This window comes from Stegostoma tigrinum, chromosome 23, assembly GCF_030684315.1.
Source record: "Stegostoma tigrinum isolate sSteTig4 chromosome 23, sSteTig4.hap1, whole genome shotgun sequence".
NCBI lineage: Eukaryota > Metazoa > Chordata > Chondrichthyes > Orectolobiformes > Stegostomatidae > Stegostoma > Stegostoma tigrinum.
In genome coordinates this window covers 20,116,768-20,139,267 of record NC_081376.1, presented here as the reverse complement: position 1 = coordinate 20,139,267, position 22,500 = coordinate 20,116,768, and the positions used below count along the sequence as shown (strand labels likewise).

The 22,500-nt window shown below is 40.2% G+C and overlaps 2 protein-coding genes across 13 annotated transcripts in view; one reads left to right on the top strand and one right to left on the bottom strand.

The window, feature by feature from the left end:
- The window catches only part of drc3 (dynein regulatory complex subunit 3), a 41,527-nt gene extending 33,044 nt beyond the window's left edge, over positions 1–8,483 (bottom strand). For 2 of the 8 annotated variants that reach the window (XM_059653963.1, XM_059653970.1), the window contains exons 1-5: positions 8,214–8,483; positions 4,026–4,199; positions 3,263–3,379; positions 2,464–2,630; positions 2,187–2,333 (exon numbers count right to left, since the gene is read on the bottom strand). In XM_059653963.1, the coding sequence (XP_059509946.1) occupies positions 2,187–2,333; positions 2,464–2,630; positions 3,263–3,379; positions 4,026–4,185 (591 nt within the window). In that variant the 5' untranslated portion in view covers positions 4,186–4,199; positions 8,214–8,483. Of the gene's footprint in view, positions 1–2,186; positions 2,334–2,463; positions 2,631–3,262; positions 3,380–4,025; positions 4,203–7,153; positions 7,403–8,213 lie in introns of all 8 variants that reach the window. The other 6 variants (XM_059653966.1, XM_059653965.1, XM_059653967.1 and 3 more) reach the window with 6 other exon arrangements.
- Positions 8,484–8,616: 133 nt separating this feature from the next.
- Positions 8,617–22,500, top strand: part of tom1l2 (target of myb1 like 2 membrane trafficking protein) — a 59,009-nt gene continuing 45,125 nt past the window's right edge. For all 5 annotated transcript variants that reach the window (XM_048551927.2, XM_048551925.2, XM_048551924.2 and 2 more), the window contains exon 1: positions 8,617–8,721. In XM_048551927.2, the coding sequence (XP_048407884.1) occupies positions 8,670–8,721 (52 nt within the window). In that variant the 5' untranslated portion in view covers positions 8,617–8,669. The remainder of the gene's footprint in view (positions 8,722–22,500) is intronic.

Genomic DNA, 22,500 nt, shown 5'->3' with positions numbered 1-22,500 from the left:
ATTATCTTCCTATTTTTGGTCCCACATGAGGCATGGGGTGTAATCCTAAGATTACAACCCTCAAGATCCAGCTTTTCAACTTCTACCCAACTCCCTAAATTCCCTTTGCAGGACCTCATATCTCATCCTGCCTATGGTGTTAATACCAATATGGACCATGACCTCCGGCTGCTCGCTCTCTCCTTTCAGAACATCATATGCCCACTCATAGACATTCTTGACCCTGGCACCAGGATGAAAACACACCATCGTGGAGTCTTGCCTATCTGTGCCCCCGACCATAGAGTCCCATATCACTAACTTCTCGTCTACATTTCAACCCTCCCTCTGTACACAAAGCCACTGATCTGGCTGCTGCACTACCACAACCTTCCACCCCACAGTATCCAGAAAGGTATATTTCTTGACAGACAATGATGGAATGACAGCATATTTCCAAATTTTACGTGGTGAATAGTTTGAAGATGAACTTGCAAAAGGTGGTATTCCCTTCTATCTGCTGCCTTTGTCCATCTAGATGATGGTGGTTGTGGTTTTGGTAGGTACTATCTCTGGAGCCTTGGTGAATTTCTACAGTGTATCTTGTTGATGGCATACACTGCTGCAACTGTGTATCGGTGGTGCAGAGAATTAATGCTTATTGACATGGTATCAATCAATTGGGCCGCTTTCTATTGGGTAGTGGCAAGCTTCTTGAGTGTTGTTGGATGCACTCATCCAGGCAAGTGAGGAATATTTCATCACAGTGCTGACTTAAGCGTTGGTAATGATGGACAGGCTTTCGTGAGTTAGAAGGAGAGTTCCTCGCTGCAGGATTCCTTGTTTCCAACCTACTTTTGTAGCCACAATTTATATGGGTATTCCAGTTCAGTTTCCAGGTCAATGCTAACCCCAAGATACTGATAATGTTGAGGTGGGGGAGAGGTGGAGGTGGTTGGTAATCATAAGATATTTTTAAAAATATAAGAATATATCAAAGGACAGTGATTAAATTCTCTCCTGTTGGGTTGGTGCTTGCCTGGCACTTGTGCAATGTCAATGTTACTTGTTGTTTGTCAGCCCAAGCCTAGGTATTTTCCAGGTTTTGCTGCATTTGGTATCTGAGGAGTCATGAATGGTGTCAAATACTCAACAGTCATCACTAAATATTCCTACTTCTGACCTTATGTTGAAGTAGCTCAAGATGGTTGGGCCAAGGGCAAAAATTAGGAAGTTGGTTAGTAAGTTTATAGATGATACCAAGATTGGTGGTATCGTGGAGAAGGAAGGAGGTCATCTGGGAATGCAGCGAGGTCTTGATCAACTGGGCTGAGGAATGGTAGATGGAGTTTAATTTAGACAAAAGAGAGATGTTGTAAGGCAAAGCATGGCAGGACTTAGACAGTCAATTGTAGGGCGCTAAAGAGATCGAGAGGTACGGGTTCATAGCTTCTTGAAAACAGAGTCACAGGTAGACAGTTTGGTGAAGAAGGTCTTCAGCATCTTGCTTTCATTGGTCAAAGCATTGAGTAAAGGAATTGGGACATCTTGTTGCAGCTGTACAAGTCGTTAGTGAGGCAACATTTGCAGTACTGCGTGCAGTTCTGACACACATATCTGTGTGCAGAAAGGAAATTATTAAACAAGAAACGAGATTATTAAAAGATATTACTAAATGAGAAAGACTGCAGAAAAGATTTACAAGGGTGCTACCTGGACTGGAAGGTTTGAGTTATATGGAGAAGTTGGGTAGGCTGGGACTTTTTTCCCGGACCATAGGAGACTGAGGGGTGACGTTATGGAGGTCTGTAAAATCATGACAGGCATAGATAAAGTAGATAGCTGAGCTTTTCCCCATGGTAAAACGAGACAGCATAGGTTTAAGGCAGTTCTTATACTTATTAAATGGTTGCAACAGGGATCGTCAAGATTGAAGAGCTTCAGAAAGTATGTTTACATTAGTGGTGCAAAAAGATTGATATTCACTCAGGAAGACGTAAATCTGAAGCTCTTCCATATCACTGCATTAAATAGAACATTGGGCAAGTTGGCGCCAGCTAATTTTGTTTGAATAATTGCGTCATCTTAGAAAGTTGGATGCAAAGTTGGGTGCATTACATTGCATGAAATAAATCCTTCATTACCATCACCCAGCATCTCAAAACAACATAAATTCTGCTTCTGGTCTATTGCTGTTAAACACTTACTGTGGTCTTATCTATTAATCTGAAATCCAGATACATCAGTGTAGGTAGGTAGGCAGGAATGTACATGCTATACCTCTCATCTTCACACATAGGATTGCCAGCAAGGTTCAGAGTGCGCAGCCTCTTAAATCTTCTTAGATAGATAATCTAAAAGAACAAATTTCTTGTAATTTAGAAAATCACACAGAAATATTGGCATTAAAAAGAAAACATTGTAATACCAAAAGAATATATTGAGTGGTAGAAGGGAATTATAATCCCCAACTGAATTGCTCACATTTTCCAGTTTATTGATGTGATTTTTTCCGATAGAGAAGATTTGCAGGTTTGCTAATGAGTCCATATTTTCAATATTGGCAATTCTGTTACTGTACAGACTGAGGTCTTCCAGCTTAACAAGTTCATCCAAGCCCTCAATTATCTCAATGTTATTAAAGGACAAATCTAGAAGGAAAAAAGATAAATTAACATGTACCCCCAACTGATCACCTTCTTTCTCTTATGTTTACAGTTCTAGGGATACTTTGAGCTTTCCAGGACTTTGTCCAGGTATTCATCATTTGTGGGTTTAGATAGTTATTGATCTCCATATTGTTAACTTGCAGGATTGCTTTCAATATTTGATTTTGCTTTTTTCTGCACCAATAAGGCAAAAAAAGCAGTTCTACTAATGCAAAACTAACTTTGTGATGCTTTTTTCCCAAGACTCCCCCTTGCCTTTCAAAAGGAAACTGGAGTTTACTGTAACGGACATTGGATGCCCTTCTTACCTAAGGGGTCCTTTTGTATGAACTTAAATAGAGAGCAATGGTTGGCTCTTCCAAGCAGGAGGATATAAGCAAGTTTTCACTCAACTCACACGTACTCACGTCCAGCAAGAACACATCTGCAAGTCCAATTGTGGTGATTCTGAATTAGAAAAGCGTTTTAAGTAATTCAGTGCCACAGCTTGTTCTGCCATTCAGTTAGATAAAAACCGGTTTGTCACTTCCACAGCTGTTTTTCTAATAGCCGAAACATAGCTGAATGATACCAAAACCAAGATATTTAATTGTACTGAGTTTTTCAGCACTTACCCAGCCACACCAGGTTGGTCAGAGTGTTCAGTCCCTCAATTTTTTCAATGACATTATTGTCTAACTGGAGTTTGGTCAGTGTTTTGAACTGCCACAGATTATCAATCTTTAGTATATCTTGAACAGAGAAATCAGACAGCGATTTTAGAACAAAAATAATGATAAAATGAATTTCTATGCAAAAAGTTTCTGAGGACAAGACTGCTTTTCAAGATAAATTCCTTGATGCACATTTCTATATTATTATTTCTCTTCCAAATATCTGGTTATTCTAAGCTCACTTCCAGGTTTCTTAATCCATCACAAGTTTGCAGCTTTCTGCAGTGTTGAAACTTCTTTGACACACGTCCTCCTTCATCTAACTACCTTCGGCTATGTTAGCCTGACTATCTGAAACTATCTCTAACCTCTCTTTCCACCTCTCTGTCTTTCAAAACCTTTTTTTATAAACCCACTTCTTATATCAAGCTTTTGGTTGCCATCTTTAACTCTGACTACAAGTCAAATTCTGCTTCGGTTTCCTCGGGTCTCCCATCTCAGAATAACACGGAGATATATTTTTTACATTAAGCTTATTCCATAAATTTGAGTTAAATTAACAATCACCATGATAATCACAAGCATTCAGATCAAAAGAATACATTATTTTTCAAATATGTATGTAAGATGCAATTGTGTATTATCTGCAAATTGTTTTATCAATAACACAATCTATGAACATCCTGTTTATCTAGGTCATAAAAGATGATGATCTAAAGCATACTTCGGTAATCCAGTTGAAGATTTTTTACATCTTTGAATTCAATTCCTTCTAACTGGGCTATTTGCCCAGCTTTTCCTGGTGGCCCTTGTTTCTTCACTGCCTCTTCAAGCATTTCATCATCAATTACACTGGGCTCAATTGTTTTATAAAGTTGACTCATCTTGAATGGTGTATCTACTTAAAAGAGAGAAAGGTATATTGGTTAAAATAAATAATCATTTCTTGCATTACATTATTATGAACTGACAACGAATATCTGGTGTTGCTGCAACTATCAATAGTTGTCATGTAGAACATTGTAAAGAGGCAAAGCAAAAGCTTGTCTCCCTCAGATATTTTCATACATCTTTTAACGGATGAGTAAACAACTCTACTTGTGAAAGATTCACTCTCCGCTTACTTGAAAATGGAGGCAAGTGAAATAATTGGTATTTCCAGTTTTTTTTTAAATGAGGCAACAACAAACAGTAGCAAATTGCAAGAAATTCAAAAGCTACTTTAAGTTTTATGCATTACTAAAAATACGCAGTAGGATTTGTCTGCCTTCAATTTCCTCAGTATTTCCTAGTCAGGGAGTAGAAAAATGTATCTATTATGGCAGTCTTGCTGTTGAACTCTGAGAAACATTTATTGGTTTGATTAATAACTGTGCTACTTAATCCAATACTGAAACAACTCAAAATTCTACAGATGCTAGCAATCTTAAATAAAAACAGAAAGTGCTGGAAATGCTCAGCAAGTGAGGCACTATCTAATGTGAGGTTCCCGACTTCACAGATGTTGTCTGATCTGAAATTTTGTGCATGGGAAGTTGTGTGTCACAAATTTGACTGAGTTTTTATGAGGACGTAAGTGCAGTGATCAATGCTGGGTCCACTGTTCTTCATCATTTAAGGATATGATTTGGATGAGAATATGGGAAGCATGATTAGTAAATATGTGGATGAAACTAAAATTGGGGGTATAATTGAAAGTGAAGAAGGTTATCTAAGAGTACAACAGGATCTTGATCAGCTGGGTCAATGGATGGATGGAGTTTAGATAAATGCAAGGTGTTGTATTTTGGTGAGCCAAGCAAGGGCAGGACTTACATTGTAAATGATAGGGCCTGGGAAGTATCGTCAAACACAGAAACCAAGGGGTTCAGGAACATTGTTCCTTGAAAGTGGAATTGCAGGTAGATAGGGTAGTTAGGATGATGTTTGGCACACTTAACTTTATTGATCAGACTCCTGAGTACTCGAGTGGGAACACTGTGTTCCAGCTGTACAAGATGTTGGTGAGGCCCTGGTATAGGAAATTTGTGATTAAACTGGAAAGTGTGCAGAATAGAATCACAAAGATGTTGGTGGGGCTAGACGGTTTCAGTTATCAAGGAGAGGCTGAGGCTATTTCCCTTGGCACATAAAAGATCGAGGGATGATCTTATAGAGGTTAATAAAATCATGAGAGGCATGGATAAGATGAATAGCAAAGACATTTTCCCTTGGGCAGGGAAATTCAAAATTAGAGGACACAGTGTTAAGGTGAGCTGGAAAAGATTTAAAAGGGACCTGACGGGCAACTTTTCACGCACTGGGTGGTGCATATATGGAATGAACTGCCAGTGGCAGATGCAGGTACAGTGACAACATTTACAAGACATTTTGACAGGTAGATGAATAGGAAAGGTTTAGAGAGATACGAGGTACACACAGGCAAATGGGACTAGTTCAGTTTGGGAAACCTAGTCAGCATGGATGATTTGGACCAGAGGGTCTGTTTCTGGCTGTATGACTCTATTTTCTAATGTCCAATGAACATGATAGCAAGTTCTACAGGCCAGGTAAGGTTGAAAAGTTAAAACCATGATGAAACTTTATGATTTGTGGCAATACTGGATAAGTTGGATTCCAGGGTGAAATCTGGCTTGATAGATCAGAAGTTTCATTCTTGCTATTCGTTCATCATTGTGATCATTGATCATGTTCGCAAGGTTACCAAAGTACTTTTAACAAAAGAACATTCAGGGTTATTAGAAAAAAAGGAACAAAGCACTAACTACTACACTACTAACATTACACAATAATTATTTAAATGGTCTTATTACAAATTTTAAAAACATTCTCAATGGCAACCTTACAGATATATAAAGTTTATTGAAGATCACATGATCTCCACATTAACATTTAACATTCATTTTTCAGTTGGCATGGCTATAATTCATTTCTGGAGTTTTCTTTTTACTAACTTCTAAATCACTCCAGATTTCTGTTCTTCTGCCCTCATCTGTTTTGGAGAATCCTAAACAACATTGCTGATGCTATAGGCCTTTTCTCTCCAAATGGCCAGCTTGTTTCATTGACTTTCTAAATAAACTTATTCTGTCTCTTGTGTTATGGGTACTTTGTTCCATGGAAATAGCGCCACATTTTTCTGTCTTCTTGTTTTGCATGCACTGAACTATTTGGCTGAAGGTATACTCAATTCTGAAGCTAAAAATCAATCTATTTTTAATGAATGTAAATAAATCTTCAGACAACCATGTACCATCCACAGAATTCAAAAATGAAACTGAAGCTATGTCTTTCACTTCTTAATACACACAATTCAGATCTACAAATAAAACTGATGTCACTGAGAGCTCAAGATAGTTGAGTTATGGATGAAGTGTAGGCATACTGGCAGAAAAGAGGTCAGCTCTATGGAGAGCTAACTTATGCAAATAAGACATTGGAGAGATGCTGGTCAGGATAAATAATAGAGGACAAAGTTCATGGTTTAAAGTTGTTAAGTCAATTTTGATTACTACAAGCTCTAAAGTCCCTCAACAGAAAATGTGGTGCTATTCCACCAGCTTGCATTAGGCTTCATCGAACATGTGATCTCCTAGATTCTGCCACAGTTGCAACTGTGATATTTGAAGGAGCAGATGGATGGGATGTTTGGAGCTTTGTACACTACCTTTGATACCTCATCTCCATTGTTGTGCATTCCTGATAAGTTCTCTCAATATCTTTAAATAAAACAAAGACTTGTGGAAACTAGAGAGCTGGAACAAATAAAAACAGAAAGTACTGGAGAAACTCAGCAGAACTTGCCACATCACTACAGAGAAAAATAAGAGTTCATGTTTCCAGGCTACTCACCATTTGTAAGAACAGGCAAAAGGTTTCTGAACTCAAAAAAATGTTGATACTATTATCTCTCCACAGATGTTGCCAGAACTGCTGAGTTTCTCCAGCACTTTTTGCTTTTCTCGACGCTTTTCTGGGTATTTTGGTCACTCACAGCTGAGGGCTCACAAAATTCTGCTGTGGTGCTGGAAGTCTTCCGTGTTAATCAAATTCTCAGTGGACTAGTTGTCTTGGGGATCTGGCGTTGGCTGTAGGAACTGCCTAAAACAAAACCAAGTATGCATACTGAGATTTGAAACAAACAAAAACAGAAATAGTTGGAGAAACTCAGCTGATCTGGCACGATTTCTGGACAGAAATCAGAGTTAATGTTTCGTGTTCTGTGACCCTTCAAAATTTTAAGCAGTTAGTTGTTTCTAGTTATAAAGAAGGGTCACAGGACTTGAAATTTTAACTCTGTTTTCTCTCTACAAATGTTGCCAGACCTGCTGGGTTTCTTCAGCTATTTTCGTTTGTGTTTGTTATAGAAACTACCCTCAGAGAGCAAATTCCATCTCATCTTTGTCTTAAGTAGCACTTCTTTTGCACATCTTCAGATGAAAATTTGAGTGAATATAGATCGATTAGCCTTTTTGAATTTTAGATGCAATATAATCAAAGGTGTTAGCAATTCGAATTGTCCACTTTCGATTTAAGTATTTTAGGTTTGTATTAAGTGCTCTTGGTTTGGAAATGTACAATTTCATCAGAGGACGCGGTGGAGGCGGGTACAGTTACAACATTAAAAAGTCATTTTAATAGGTATGTTAATAGGAAAGGTGTAGAGGGATAAGAGACAAATGCCAACGAATGGCAGTAGATCAAATTGGGATATTTGGTCAGCACGGACGAGTTGGACCGAAGTGTCTGTTACCATGCTGTATGACTATGTCGCAGCCAGTCGAGTTGGTTTTGAGTGATCAACATTCACCACTGGACGTACAAATGGAAGAGCTACTCAAAGAAGACATTAGCAGTTTAATCTGTTGCGGACAGAAACACGACCTACCCTATCAACAATTTGAACTTTTACCTGTATATATTCAGCTACTTCTACTATATTCCTTGACTGTAGCCTGGCTGGGCAGAGCTTCACTCGGTTGCTAGGATAAACATCACATGACCTAGGCCCCCACCCTCTTCAGTAGCAACATCGTGAGATAGGATTCGTACCGGTTCAACTACTAACTGTAGCGTTGTACAATAAAAGAACATGTAAAACAAAATCACTCGTTTTAAAATATAATTTTAACGATGGAGAGGCAAAATAATCATCCAAAGACGAGAGCGAACTTGACTTGACGGGACGCCTGACAGACTTGGCGATTGACCAATAACCGTATGGGATATGTTGGAGAAGGCGGGGACATGCGCGCTGTTGGCCAATCAGTGAGAGAAAGGAACGGGCTTCAGCTCGCACCATCAAGCTCGGTTGAGGCGAAGTTGACGTCACCCACATCCATTGGATGTTTGTGGAGGAAGCGTCAAGATGGAGTTCTTCATTGGGAACCCGTATAGTACTCCCGTTGGACAATGTATAGGTGCGAGCCTTGTAGTTTACAGTCAATCTTAAAACATAATCTAGTTGTTTTGTAAACGTTCACTTCATTTCTTAAGTATTATAAATATTTGTCTCGTTTTGAAATTAATCTCTTCGGAATGCCGTGTCATTTTTCTGGCATTTAATTTGCTTCACAGTCTGCTTGATTTTTTTTCTTTAAAAAATGCCGCCGGGAAAGTAATTATTTTAAGTTATTATAAAACTGATACGTGAATGTTTTTCAAGGATTCGCACAGCCTAAAAGAAGAGGTTTCCGCGCCCCCCCCAAAAAAATAAGTGTTTGTTTACACATTTGCAATGTCATTTAAAAGCGACACGGTTCAAGGTGGCTTATGTATCATTATTTTACATATGGGTGTTGTAAAGTTCTTCAACTGCTTACACATTGGAATTTAGCTGTCAAATTGCCCTGTCTACTTTGAGTCCTGCCTCATACAACTTGCGCCTGACATCAGCGAGTACGGTTTGTGATAATGTATTCCTTTCGTTGTTTTGATTTTATTTTTCTAGTGGTATCCGCTTTCCGGCAAACGAAATAAAATGCAGTTTTGACAGTTGAATGCAAGCACTTACCTAAGATCTAGAATTGCAATTTGGTTTCTACTAATTTTGTTGCAAAATGTCGAATGACACATGCGTATAACACAGTACTCATCACGCTGGTCTGTTCTGGCTGATTGCTCCAAAGTACTACTAACTTGCTAAGTGAGCTCTAGTCAACACCGAAAATGTAACACAAAATGCAGATTCATTTGTAAGTTTTTCTTCGTCAAAGTTGAATCATCTGTTAAATAGATCAAAAATAAATAATTTTTTGTTTGAAGATAACTGATGTAAATGAAGGCTTAGGTGTGTTATTTAATGGAAATACATGATCTATTTGATCTTGATGGATTTTTAATACAAAATTTACTAAATTAATGATTTGATATCTGTGGAAGATCACCAGACATGAAACGTTAGCTCTGATTTCTCTTCACATATGCTGTCAGACCTGCTGAGCTTTTCCAGCAACTTCTGTGATTGTTTCTGATTTCGCAGTTCTTTCAGTTTTTATTAAAGATTCGTAGACCTTGTTGGCACCAGTAGTGTTTGGGCTTGTTAAGATTCCTAAAACTAAAATAATGTTTTTTTCTTTCAGCTTGTCTTTTTTTCTTGTTGGTACATCTGTGCCGTGTTTTGTACCTAAATGAAATTTTAAGCTGCCTAGTTTGCTGAAAGATAGCTCAGTTCAGTAGATATCCAAATCTATCTTAAACAAAAAGGATGCAATTTTAACCAATTGTTTTTAGGTTGTGGCAGCCATTTTTACTTTTGTTCTGGTTAAGTATATAGTTATGTATATAATCATTATAATGCAAGGAAATTCTAATTCTTTGAATTAATTTCCAAGCTTTATATATTTTGCTTGAAATGAAAAAGCATTTTTTCCCTGTTTTAAGTGGGTTTAATTTTTACTGTTAAACTGGCATCCTCTTCACAGACAACAAAATTGTTGCTGTGAGAAATGGAAAATCCCACTGGAGGTTGCAGAAGAATTGGCCATTGAAGATTGAACTTGATTTTTTGCAGCAGTGCATATACTTGCTATACAGTGCTTGATCATTGATCCCTTGTGGCAAGGGAAGAAGGATATTTGTTTTGTCTTGCAGACCCATTTAAGCTTGATATAACAACTGGATACCAGAAAGAGCTCTATTTGTTAGTGATATTTGAGGCTAATACATACCTGAGTACAAAAGCTCATTGGAAGAACCCCAAGAACATTCTGAAACTAATGAAAGTGATTAAGCAAAATTTGATTTTGTATCCAATATGCACTTGTGCATTGTTTTACTTGACTTCTCAATGATCCATGTTGCACCAAGTGTTTGATAATTTTGTGTTGGCAACAAATAAATTTAATATATAGTCAATTTTGTGACCTTTAATAATTTCCAGGAAATGAGTTATTGCTGAAGATATTAGCTGCTAATACATAGGAAATACAGAATACATTCTGTGCATAGCAAGGTCATCCGAAGCAACAGTGTGGTGATTACCAGATAATGGTTTGGTGGAATTGGTTGAAGTGTAAAGTTGACTTGGACACCAGGGTTCTACTCTTGGTATTAAAAATAATGTCATTGAATAATTTGAAGTACACTTGAGAGGACATGTCAAATTACTGTGTAAATCAAAAATGGCACTTTCCTCAACTGCAATGAGGTACACTGTAGGTTTTGTATTGTCCATTGGGACTTGAATCCATGACCTTCTGATTCCAGAAGTGAAAATGCGAACACCAAACTGCAACTGATGTCCAAGTTTTCAGTCTGTTCCTAAATTTGAATGTCGTTACCTGCAAATAACCATCCTTTAACCATTTTTGAAAAAGTAATGAGTAGGGTAGACCAAGGAGAGCCAATGGATGGTATCTAGCTGAACTTCAAGAAGGCTTTTGATAAGGTACTACATAGGAGGCTGCTGAGTAAGATAAGTGCCCATGGTGTTAGAGGCAAGGTGTTAGCATGGATAGAAAATTGGCTGTCTGGCAGAAAGCAGAGAGTGGGAATAAAGGGGTCTTTGTCAAGATGGCAGCTGGTGACAAGCAGTGTTCCACAAGGGTTAGGGTTGGGACCACAACTTTTTACTTTATACATTAATGATCTATATAAAGGAACTGTCAGCACTCTGGCTAAGTTTACAGATGATACAAAGATAGGTGAAGGGACAGGTCATATTGAGGAGGTGGGGAGGCTGCAGAGGGATTTGGACAAGTTGGGAAAGTGAGCAAAGAAGTGGCAGATGGAATACAACATGGGAAAGTGTGAGGTTGTGCACTTTGGTAAGAAGAATAAAAGCATAGACTCTTTTCTAAATGGGGTGAAAATTCAGAAGTCTGAAGTGCAAAGAGACTTGAGAGTTCTAGTCCAGCTAAACTTGTAGGTTGAGACAGGAGTGAAGAAGGCAAATGCAATGTTGGCATTTATTTTGAGGACTTGAATATAAAAGCAGAGATGTACTCCTGAGGCTTTATAAGGCTCTGGTCAGGCCACGTTTGGTGTATTGTGTGCAGTTTTGGGCCCCGTATCTCAAAGGATGTACTAGTCCTGGAGCAGGTTCAGAGGAGTTTCACAAGAATGGTCCCAGGAATGGAAAGCTTAACAAATGAGCAATGTTGGAGGACTCTGGGACTATGCTCATTGGAACTTAGAAAGATCGTGTGGGGCGGGGGGGGGGGGGGAATCTAATTGAAACTTAGACAACACTGAATGGCCTGGACAGAGTGGATGTTGGGAAGATGCTTCCATTGGTAGGAGAAACTAGGACCCGAGGGTACAGCCTTAGAATAAAGGGAAGTCCTTTTAGAATGAAGATCAAGAGAAACTTCTTCAGCCAGGGAGTTGTGAATCTATGGAATTCACTGCACAGGAGGCTGTGGAGGCCAGGTCATTGAGTACCTTTAAGTCTGAGATTCTTAATTCTCAAGGCTTATGGGGACAAAGCAGGAGAATGGGGTTGAGGAACTTAACTGCCATGATTTGAATGGCAGAGCAGACTCGATGGGCCGAGTGGCCTAATTTCTACTGCTATGTCTTATGGTCTTATTAAGTTCGTTAGTACTTTTAACTAAATGGTGTGAAACTGCTGTGATATAAAAAGTGATAATGGGAACTGCAGATGCTGGAGAATCCAGGATAATAAAATGTGAGGCTGGATGAACACAGCAGGCCCAGCAGCATCTCAGGAGCACAAAAGCTGACGTTTCAGGCCTAGACCCTTCATCAGAGAGGGGGATGGGGTAAGGGTTCTGGAATAAATAGGGAGAGAGGGGGAGGCGGACCGAAGATGGAGAGAAAAGAAGATAGGTGGAGAGGAGAGTATAGGTAGGGAGGGGATAGGTCAGTCCAGGGAAGACGGACAGGTCAAGGAGGTGGGATGAGGTTAGTAGGTAGGAGATGGAGGTGCGGCTTTGGGTGGGAGGAAGGGATGGGTGAGAGGAAGAACAGGTTAGGGAGGCAGAGACAGGTTGGACTGGTTTTGGGATGCAGTGGGGGGAGGGGACGAACTGGGCTGGTTTTGGGATGCGGTGGGGGAAGGGGAGATTTTGAAGCTGGTGAAGTCCACATTGATACCATTGGGCTGCAGGGTTCCCAGGCGGAATATGAGTTGCTGTTCCTGCAACCTTCGGGTGGCATCATTGTGGCACTGCAGGAAGCCCATGATGGACATGTCATCTAAAGAATGGGAGGGGGAGTGGAAATGGTTTCCTCTACATTGGGGAAACCAAGCGGCGGCTTGGGGACCGCTTCGCAGAACACCTCTGCTTGGTTCGCAATAAACAACTGCACCTCCCAGTCGCAAACCATTTCCACTCCCCCTCCCATTCTTTAAATCACACGTCCATCATGGGCCTCCTGCAGTGCCACAATGATGCCACCCGAAGGTTGCAGGAACAGCAACTCATATTCCGCCTGGGAACCCTGCAGCCCAATGGTATCAATGTGGACTTCACCAGCTTCAAAATCTCCCCTTCCCCCACCGCATCCCAAAACCAACCCAGTTCGTCCCCTCCCCCCACTGCACCACACAACCAGCCCAGCTCTTCCCCTCCACCCACTGCATCCCAAAACCAGTCCAACCTGTCTCTGCCTCCCTAACCTGTTCTTCCTCTCACCCATCCCTTCCTCCCACCCCAAGCCACACCTCCATCTCGTACCTACTAACCTCATCCCACCTCCTTGACCTGTCCGTCTTCCCTGGACTGACCTATCCCCTCCCTACCTCCCCACCTATACTCTCCTCTCCACCTATCTTCTTTTCTCTCCATCTTCGGTCCACCTCCCCCTCTCTCCCTATTTATTCCAGAACCCTCACCCCATCCCCCTCTCTGATGAAGGGTCTAGGCCCGAAACATCAGCTTTTGTGCTCCTGAGATGCTGCTTGGCCTGCTGTGTTCATCCAGCCTCACATTTTATTATCTGTGATATAAAGCGGTCGGGTTTTCTGGCTTCTTGTGGTAACACTATCCTATTTCCAAAAACACATTGTCAGTGAGGATGGAAACTACTTTACTTTAATTGGATGTGGAGAGCCGAGGAATTTCCCATTTGCTGCAGTTAAATCTTTCTTTTCCTCCTTTGGCAGAATAACTCTGAATGCTTAGAATTTCCACAGATGACTGTGTATTTAAAAAGTCAGGTTATCACTGGCGCCTTAGTATTATGCAGTGCAGTTCATCTCACGAATTTGTACTAAGAAACTCGTTCTACTTAGTGAAGTGACAGCTGAAATCTAGTTTTTTTTTCAGTTAGATGATTTTTCATTGTAGTCATCTATCTGTAAATTTTACAGGTTTTTTTTAACTTGTCACAGTATCATGGCTGTTAGACTGCAAATTTGACATTTATTTTGTGGACATGAGAACTGTTGGCTGCTGCCAGAGGTGACTGTGGTTTAGATATTTGAAAAAAAATCCATCATTCACTACTGCAGGACTTGTGAATTTGTATTCTGCCCTGTGTTTCCAACGTAGTATACCACTGATACACTTGGAACAATCTATCTTCTAATCCTTCCTGAATTACTTGCTAATCTAGACTGTCTGTGACCAAGATGGTGTCTGGGAAGATATGAAAGCTGTCACAGTGGTATAGAATTTTCTGTTTTTGATGTTGCACACAATCATCCTGGCCACATAGTTAGGTATAGAAATTTGTTGCAAACAGTAACTCCTACGACAGAAATTCTTTGCGTCAGTACTAATTATTCAGTCCAGTAAATCTACCCACTTTTTAACTTGGAAAAAACAGCAGTTAATTAATTGAGCTGCACATGGGCTAAACTATCAGTTTACGTGGTTGTTCCTGACACACAGCAGATGTTGGCTTCATTCTCTTGAAATTTATTTACTCTTCGCCATTTTAGTGTAGCTAAAATCAATAAAGCTTTGGACACTTTCATTCTTTTCAGAAGTATTTATGATTTTTGTTTAAAAATGCCACTTATTTCTAAATAACATGGTTTGGTTTGATATCTTTGTTACATATTGCCAGAATGTTGGCTTGTTCTAGTGATTTGCATGCTGCTGTTGCAATTTTGTAATTTGTTTGAAATTGGAGCTGCATTGGCAATAGGAGGCTAATTAGTTGAACCCGAGTAAAACCAGCTGCTTCAATGAGTTAATTTAATTGAGGTGGAAATTCTACAGATATCGTGGCAAACCGCATTGCAGGATTTGTGCGGTACAAAACATGGTTACCACAAGCATTCTAACATTCTTTATGTATTTTCATTTATCCCCCATCATGCCTCTCTTATCTTATCCAAGTTGGTGTAAAATCAGGAATGGGAATACCTAGTACCTAGTTGTACAACAGTAAATCATAGCCATGCATACTTCATGTTGATCTAACTGTCGGTATACAGCGGTTTGATTTGAGGACCCTTATAAAAATAGTACAGGCGAACTGCTGTCGTGGTTTTGTGTAATTATACAATCTGATGCTTAGCTGTATAGATCACAAATCCTTTGTAGCAGTTCGAGTGCTAATGATTATGTTCACTTCCTTGAGACAGGGAGAAGTGAATGAGCAGATTTGTTTCACTTTTGTTAGCTGTCCAAGTAGACCTCTTAGATTATGCTCTGACTTCCTCCCATAGTCCAAAGATATGCGGGTTAGGTGGATTGACCGTGCCAAGTTTCCCATAGCATCCAGGGATGTGCAGGTTGGATGGATTAGCCGTGGAAATTGCAGGGTTACAGGGATGGGTGGGGGGGGGGGGTGCGTGGGTCCAGGTGGGTTGCTCTTCAGCGAATTGGTGTGGACTTGATGGGCTGAATTACTTGCGTCCACACTGTATGGATTCTGTGTTGACTTTGTATGATGAAATAATGACTTAAGTGCATTGTTCCAAGTTTAATAAGTAATCATTTGGAAAATGTCTGAATTTGAAATCGGACTAGCTGACATGTAGTTCAGTCCTTCCTTGAACAAAGAGTTGCATTTGCTAACGTCCGATTGGCGAAGATCATTCAGCAATCTTGGGACTTAAGAGAATCAACAAGCACATCATTTATTTCTGCAGCTACTATCTTTCAAACCATAGGGCTGAGGTTGTCAGGTCCAAAGTATCTCTCAGATTTTAGTCCCTGAGCCTACCCAACAACTTTTGTTTGATATTAATTAACTTAAGTTCTCACTTTTTACGTGCCTTTATTACCCTTTTTCTGGTATGTAACTTGTATTTTCTGGAACAAAGACAGTCAATACTCCGATCCTCAGGCCTATTCTTTGCCAGACTGTATCAGATTGAAAAGTGGTGTACAATCATGAACTTTTTTTAGAAAGCCACAGACCTTGCTGCATTTTTGCCTCGCAGTGGAAATGTATTTTTGTGGAGCATATTGAATTATTTAAGTATTTTCCACCATATTTATTTCCATATCTTTTTAATCCAATCAACGTTAGCCAGCTTCCTCACCTCCTGAGGTTGACTTTGTTTTAAGTTTAGAATTGTTGCTTGAATTATGTCTGTTTCAAACTTTATATGGAATTCCGTCAAGCTGACCAGTTTTTCCCTTGAGGATGTTTTACTGTGAGATTACTTATTAAACCTGCCTCACTGCGCAAAACAAAATTTAAGATCCCTTTATCCCTAGTTGCTTCCACAGTGTATTGCTGAAGGAACTGTTACACAGGCATTCCACAAACCTAACTTTAACATAACATTTGTCAGTTTGATTTATGCCTGTGAGAAAATTGAAGTCACCCATGATGAAGACATTGCCTTTGTTTAAAGCTCCAATTATTTCTTTTTTGATGCTCTGTTGAACAGTATAACCATTATTGTAGGACCTATAAACTATTCCAGTACATTTAACACACCCTTGTTATTTCTAATCTCAGTGCAGACTCATTTTCTGAACAAGATCCTTTCACACTTTTGTCTTCTTCATCCTCACTTTATCTAGTGGAATGCCACAGAAATCAGTCTTAAAACCTCAATTATTTGCCATCTGTATCAGTGACTTGGAGAGGGGAGAGTGAATGTTTCCAAATTTGCTTATGATACAAAAATAGGTGGGAGAGAATTTTGAGATGAGGATACAAGGAATTTGAAAGGGGATGTAGATGGGTTGAGTGAGGTAGTGGGGGAAGGGAACTTGGCAGATGGTGTTTCGTGTAGCAAAGTGTGAGAACGTGCACTTCGGTGGGAGGAATCAAGACAGACTATTATTGAAATGAAGAAGTCAATATTGAAAGAAAATGGAATTTTGGGCTTTAGGGAGTTGGAGTCTTAAAACCCAGGAAGTCTTGTTAGAACTGTACATGCTGTTGGTGTGGCTGTACCTGGAGTACTCTGCACGGTTTGGTTCGTGTATTTGAGGCACATACTGTCATTGAAGGCAGTTCAAAAGAGCTTCACTGGAGTAATTCCTGGGATGGTGGCCTAAACCATTTCATTCTTGATACGTCAAGTCCATTATTCGTTGTAGTTTAGAAGAATGAGGGATGATCTAATGGAAAAATACCATATTTTATAGGGCTAGACCAGAAAGCAGTGATTCTATTTCCCAATTGAAAACAAGTAAGGGGGTGCTCGTTTAAAACTGACTTGCCAAAGAATTGGTTCTAGTGATAAAGAGTGTTGGGTGCCATTTAATTCAAATACTGTCAAGTGATGGCAACAGTGTGGATTCAATCCCTGAGCCAGCTGAGGTTACCAGAAAGGACTCTCCTACTTGACCTCACTCCCCCCCCCCCTCCCCCCCTCCCCCCTTTAAATTGTAGTGACCCTCTGGTTAAATAACCACCATCTTGCTCACTTGTGCTCAGTCTTGGGTCTTCTGCTCATTCTCGCTTGGATTTTCTTTCTTTCCCTCTCCCTCACTTTCCTCTCTTATGATCTGTCTCTGATGAAAGAGCAGCCCAATGGTCCTGTGGAATTATAGCAGCTTCACCGTTACCTTTTAGAACATAGAACATAGAACAGTACAGCACAGAACAGGCCCTTCAGCCCACAATGTTGTGCCGACCATTGATCCTCATGGATGCACCCTCAAATTTCTGTGACCATATGCATGTCCAGCAGTCTCTTAAATGACCCCAATGACCTTGCTTCCACAACTGCTGCTGGCAACGCATTCCATGCTCTCACAACTCTCTGCGTAAAGAACCTGCCTCTGACATCCCCTCTATACTTTCCACCAACCAGCTTAAAACTATGACCCCTCGTGCTAGCCATTTCTGCCCTGGGAAATAGTCTCTGGCTATCGACTCTATCTATGCCTCTCATTATCTTGTATACCTCAATTAGGTCCCCTCTCCTCCTCCTTTTCTCCAATGAAAAGAGACCGAGCTCAGTCAACCTCTCTTCATAAGATAAGCCCTCCAGTCCAGGCAGCATCCTGGTAAACCTCCTCTGAACCCTCTCCAAAGCATCCACATCTTTCCTATAATAGGGCGCCCAGAACTGGACGCAGTATTCCAAGTGCGGTCTAACCAAAGTTTTATAGAGCTGCAACAAGATCTCACGACTCTTAAACTCAATCCCCCTGTTAATGAAAGCCAAAACACCATATGCTTTCTTAACAACCCTGTCCACTTGGGTGGCCATTTTAAGGGATCTATGTATCTGCACACCAAGATCCCTCTGTTCCTCCACGCTGCCAAGAATCCTATCCTTAATCCTGTACTCAGCTTTCAAATTCGACCTTCCAAAATGCATCACCTCGCATTTATCCAGGTTGAACTCCATCTGCCACCTCTCAGCCCATCTCTGCATCCTGTCAATGTCCCGCTGCAGCCTACAACAGCCCTCTACACTGTCAACGACACCTCCGACCTTTGTGTCGTCTGCAAACTTGCTGACCCATCCTTCAATTCCCTCGTCCAAGTCACTAATAAAAATTACAAACAGTAGAGGCCCAAGGACAGAGCCCTGTGGAACCCCACTCACCACTGACTTCCAGGCAGAATATTTTCCTTCTACTACCACTCGCTGTCTTCTGTTGGCCAGCCAATTCTGTATCCAAGCAGCTAAGTTCCCCTGTATCCCATTCCTCCTGACCTTCTGAATGAGCCTTCCATGGGGAACCTTATCAAATGCCTTACTGAAATCCATATACACCACATCCACAGCTTGACCCTCATCAACCTTACTAGTCACATCCTCAAAAAACTCGATAAGGTTTGTAAGGCATGACCTACCCCTCACAAAGCCGTGTTGACTGTATTTGATCAAGCCATGCTCTTCCAGATGGTCATAAATCTTATCCCTCAGAATCCTTTCTAACACCTTGCAGACGACAGACGTGAGACTTACCGGTCTATAATTGCCGGGGATTTCCCTATTTCCTTTCTTGAAGAGAGGAATTACATTTGCCTCTCTCCAGTCCTCAGGTACGACTCCAGTGGAGAGCGAGGATGCAAAGATCTTCGCAAGTGGCGAAGCAATTGCATTTCTCGCTTCCCAAAGCAGCCGAGGACAAATCTGATCCGGGCCTGGCGACTTGTCAATCTTAATGTTTGACAAAATTTTCAGTACATCAGCTTCCTCTATCTCTATCCATTCCAGCATGCACACCTGCTCTTCAAAGGTTTCATTCACTACACAGGTCGTTTCTTTCGTAAAGACAGAAGCAAAAAACTCATTTAGGGCTTCCCCTACCTCCTCAGGCTCCACACACAAGTTCCCTATGCTATCCCTGATCGGCCCTACTCTTTCTTTGACCATTCTCTTATTCCTCACGTAAGTGTAAAATGCCTTTGTGTTTTCCCGGATTCCTTCTGCCAAGCCTTTCTCGTGCCCCCTCCTGGCTCTCCTCAGACCATTTTTGAGCTCCTTCCTTGCCTGCATGTAATCCTCTCTAGCTGAACTTGACCCTAGCTTCCTCCACCTTATGTAAGCTACCTTCTTCCTTTTCACTAGAAGCTCCACCGCTCTCGTCATCCAAGGTTCCTTTATCTTACCCCGTCTTGCCTGTCTCAGAGGGACATATTTACTCATCACTCCCAACAACTGTTCCTTAAACCATCTCCACATGTCTATAGTTCCCTTACCATGGAACAACTGCTCCCAGTCCATGCTTCCTAACTCGTGTCTAATCGCATCATAGTTTCCTCTTCCCCAATTAAATATCCTCCCATTCTGCCTAATCCTCTCCTTCTCCATAGCTATGTAGAATGTTTTCATAGTGAACGTGTGTCTGGAATTCTGTACCCCCGAGTTGTGAAGTCTAGATCACGGATATTATTAAGAGAGGAGGTAGGTAGACTTTTGAAATATTGAGGTCTTTAAGGAGTTTAAACCTGGTGTGGATCAACCATGATCTTGGAGATAGTGGGGCACACATTGAAGGGCTGTATGCTTACTCTTCCTATTTTTTAGGTTCTTGAATCAAGGCTATTCCTTCTTTACCTTTTATTGTCTTTTGTGAAGTTATTTCTCAGCTGAGGTCACCTTTTAATCATGTCTTTGATTGTGATTAAATCTAAATTGTGGGTTTCCGTTTGCAAGTATTGGGCATTCAGAACAAGTGCCATTATTTTTTTCAGTCAGTACATGGACATTATTCACAGATGCACTGCTCCCATTATATCTTGTTCCTTCCTGACTCACTTTACCCAAACTACTACACTGTTCTGTTGTCTTGACTTTGCTCTTGAGATTTCTAAATTTCCATTCAATTGAATATGTTACATAGAGTTAAGAAGGAAAAGCTAGTTGAAATGTGCGAGGCTGGTGTCTTATCAAAGCAAACAATTGAACCTAACAGAGCAGGACAAGGAATTGGATTTGAGAGATACTAACTGGTAGTTATCGAATGCTGTTGTTTGTTTACTTCCTTTTCTTCTTAACTACTTGGGAGCATCTACATGTGATCTGTTTATGGCTGAGATTAGACCTGAGAGAACAGACTGGAAGCCTGGTGTTTTAGCTAGGGATGGTGCACGAAATGAGGAAGATGGTAATGTACTAGTAAGCCAGGACAGTTACTGTAGCTGGGGATATGGCTTCAAATCATACAACAGCAGCTGGTGGAATTTAAATTTGTACAATGAAATCTGGAATAAATGGCTATTTTCAGTAATAATGGCCATCACAACAAATATTGTTGTAAAGATCATGTGATTCACTCATGTCCTTTTAAGGAAGGAAAGATGCCATCCATATCTGGTCTGGCCTACATGTGACACCAGACCTACCGGAATGTGGTTGATCTTTAACTACTGTCTGAAATGGGCTGGTAAGCCACCTGCTCAAGACAGTTAATGGTATACAACACATGGTGACCTTGACATTAACACTAACATTCCATTAAAGAATAAGAATGTCAAGACCACAGAAAACCACTTTTGAAACAAGGTTATCTCAAAAGTGATCATTCATTTTCACTGTATAGGGCTCATCTGTTGTATGTGACCTAAATTTTTGAGGACATTTTATGCCTTAGAAATGAAGGCAGAAACCAGTCTATTGGATAACTTGTTCAAAACTAAACTGCTCCAAATGTTGAAAAATGCTTAAGAACATAAAAACGTTTTGGATTTGAGTTATAGGAAAGGCTGAATAGGCTGGGACTTTGTTTCCTTGGAGCATGGTGTTTGAGGGGTGACCTTTTAGAGGCTTATAAAATCATGAGGGGCATAAATAAGGTGAATAGCCAACGTCTTTTCTCTAGAATAAAGGAGTCCAAAACTAGAAAGCATAAGTGTAAGGTGAGAGGAGAAAGATTTAAAAGGGACTTGAGGGTCAACTTTTTCCACACAGTTATGTGTAAATGGAATGACCTGCCAGAGGAAATGCCAGATGCAGGTACAATTTACAACATTTAAAAGACATTTGGACGAGAACATGGATAGGAAAGGTATAGAGGAATATTGGCCAAATGCAGGCAAATGGGAGTAGTTCAGTTTAAGATACAGTGTTGACGTGGATGAATTGAGCCAAAAGGCTTGTTTCCGTGCTGTATATCTCTGAATCTTTCAGAATGTTTACAACAAATTAACCTGCAGAGCAGTGTTCCTTGATCTTTTCTACATTAATGAAAAACATCAGCTTCAGAAATCTTTGTGATCCTGATTTTTGTTTTAAACTTTGATGTCATTGTCATTAGTTTAACAGACTTTTTCTATCTTACGAATTAAGTTTGTAGCTTCTACTTGCCATAGGAGATTCGGTTCCAACTATTTGCAACTGTTTTTAAACAAGAATTTGGGGGAGTAAATACTTGATCACATTGTATTATCAAATATTGCAGTATGTTTTGTTAGACCACTGTGAAAGGTACTAAATGGCAACTGAAACAAAGGTATTTTACATATTTAATTGCAGAACTGAAGTCTTAGTGCAGAATTGAGGAATCAGAATTTGATTTGTGGTTGTGCTTATGTCATGCAATCTTAGAGCTGTGATTTCAAGTTCTACTCTTGGACTCTAACACATTATTTAGCCAAACATTTCAATGAATGTATATTATCATTAGACATACCAACTTTTGGATAAACATTAAAGTGAAGGCCACATTACAAAAGGTCCCATGATAGAATGACAGGATGTGCTCACCAATGTTTATCTTTCAACCACCCCACATAGTGCAACGACAAGAACAAGTAGGCAAATCAGTTGCCACATTTAGCCGCAGAATTGGTTCAGATTCTAAAGTAATTTATTGATAGTTTTTTTAATAAAAAGTAAATTACTAGGAAAGGCAGAATTAACTACTGACAATCGTGATTTGATAAAGGTAAAGTTGGCATAGTCTCTGAGG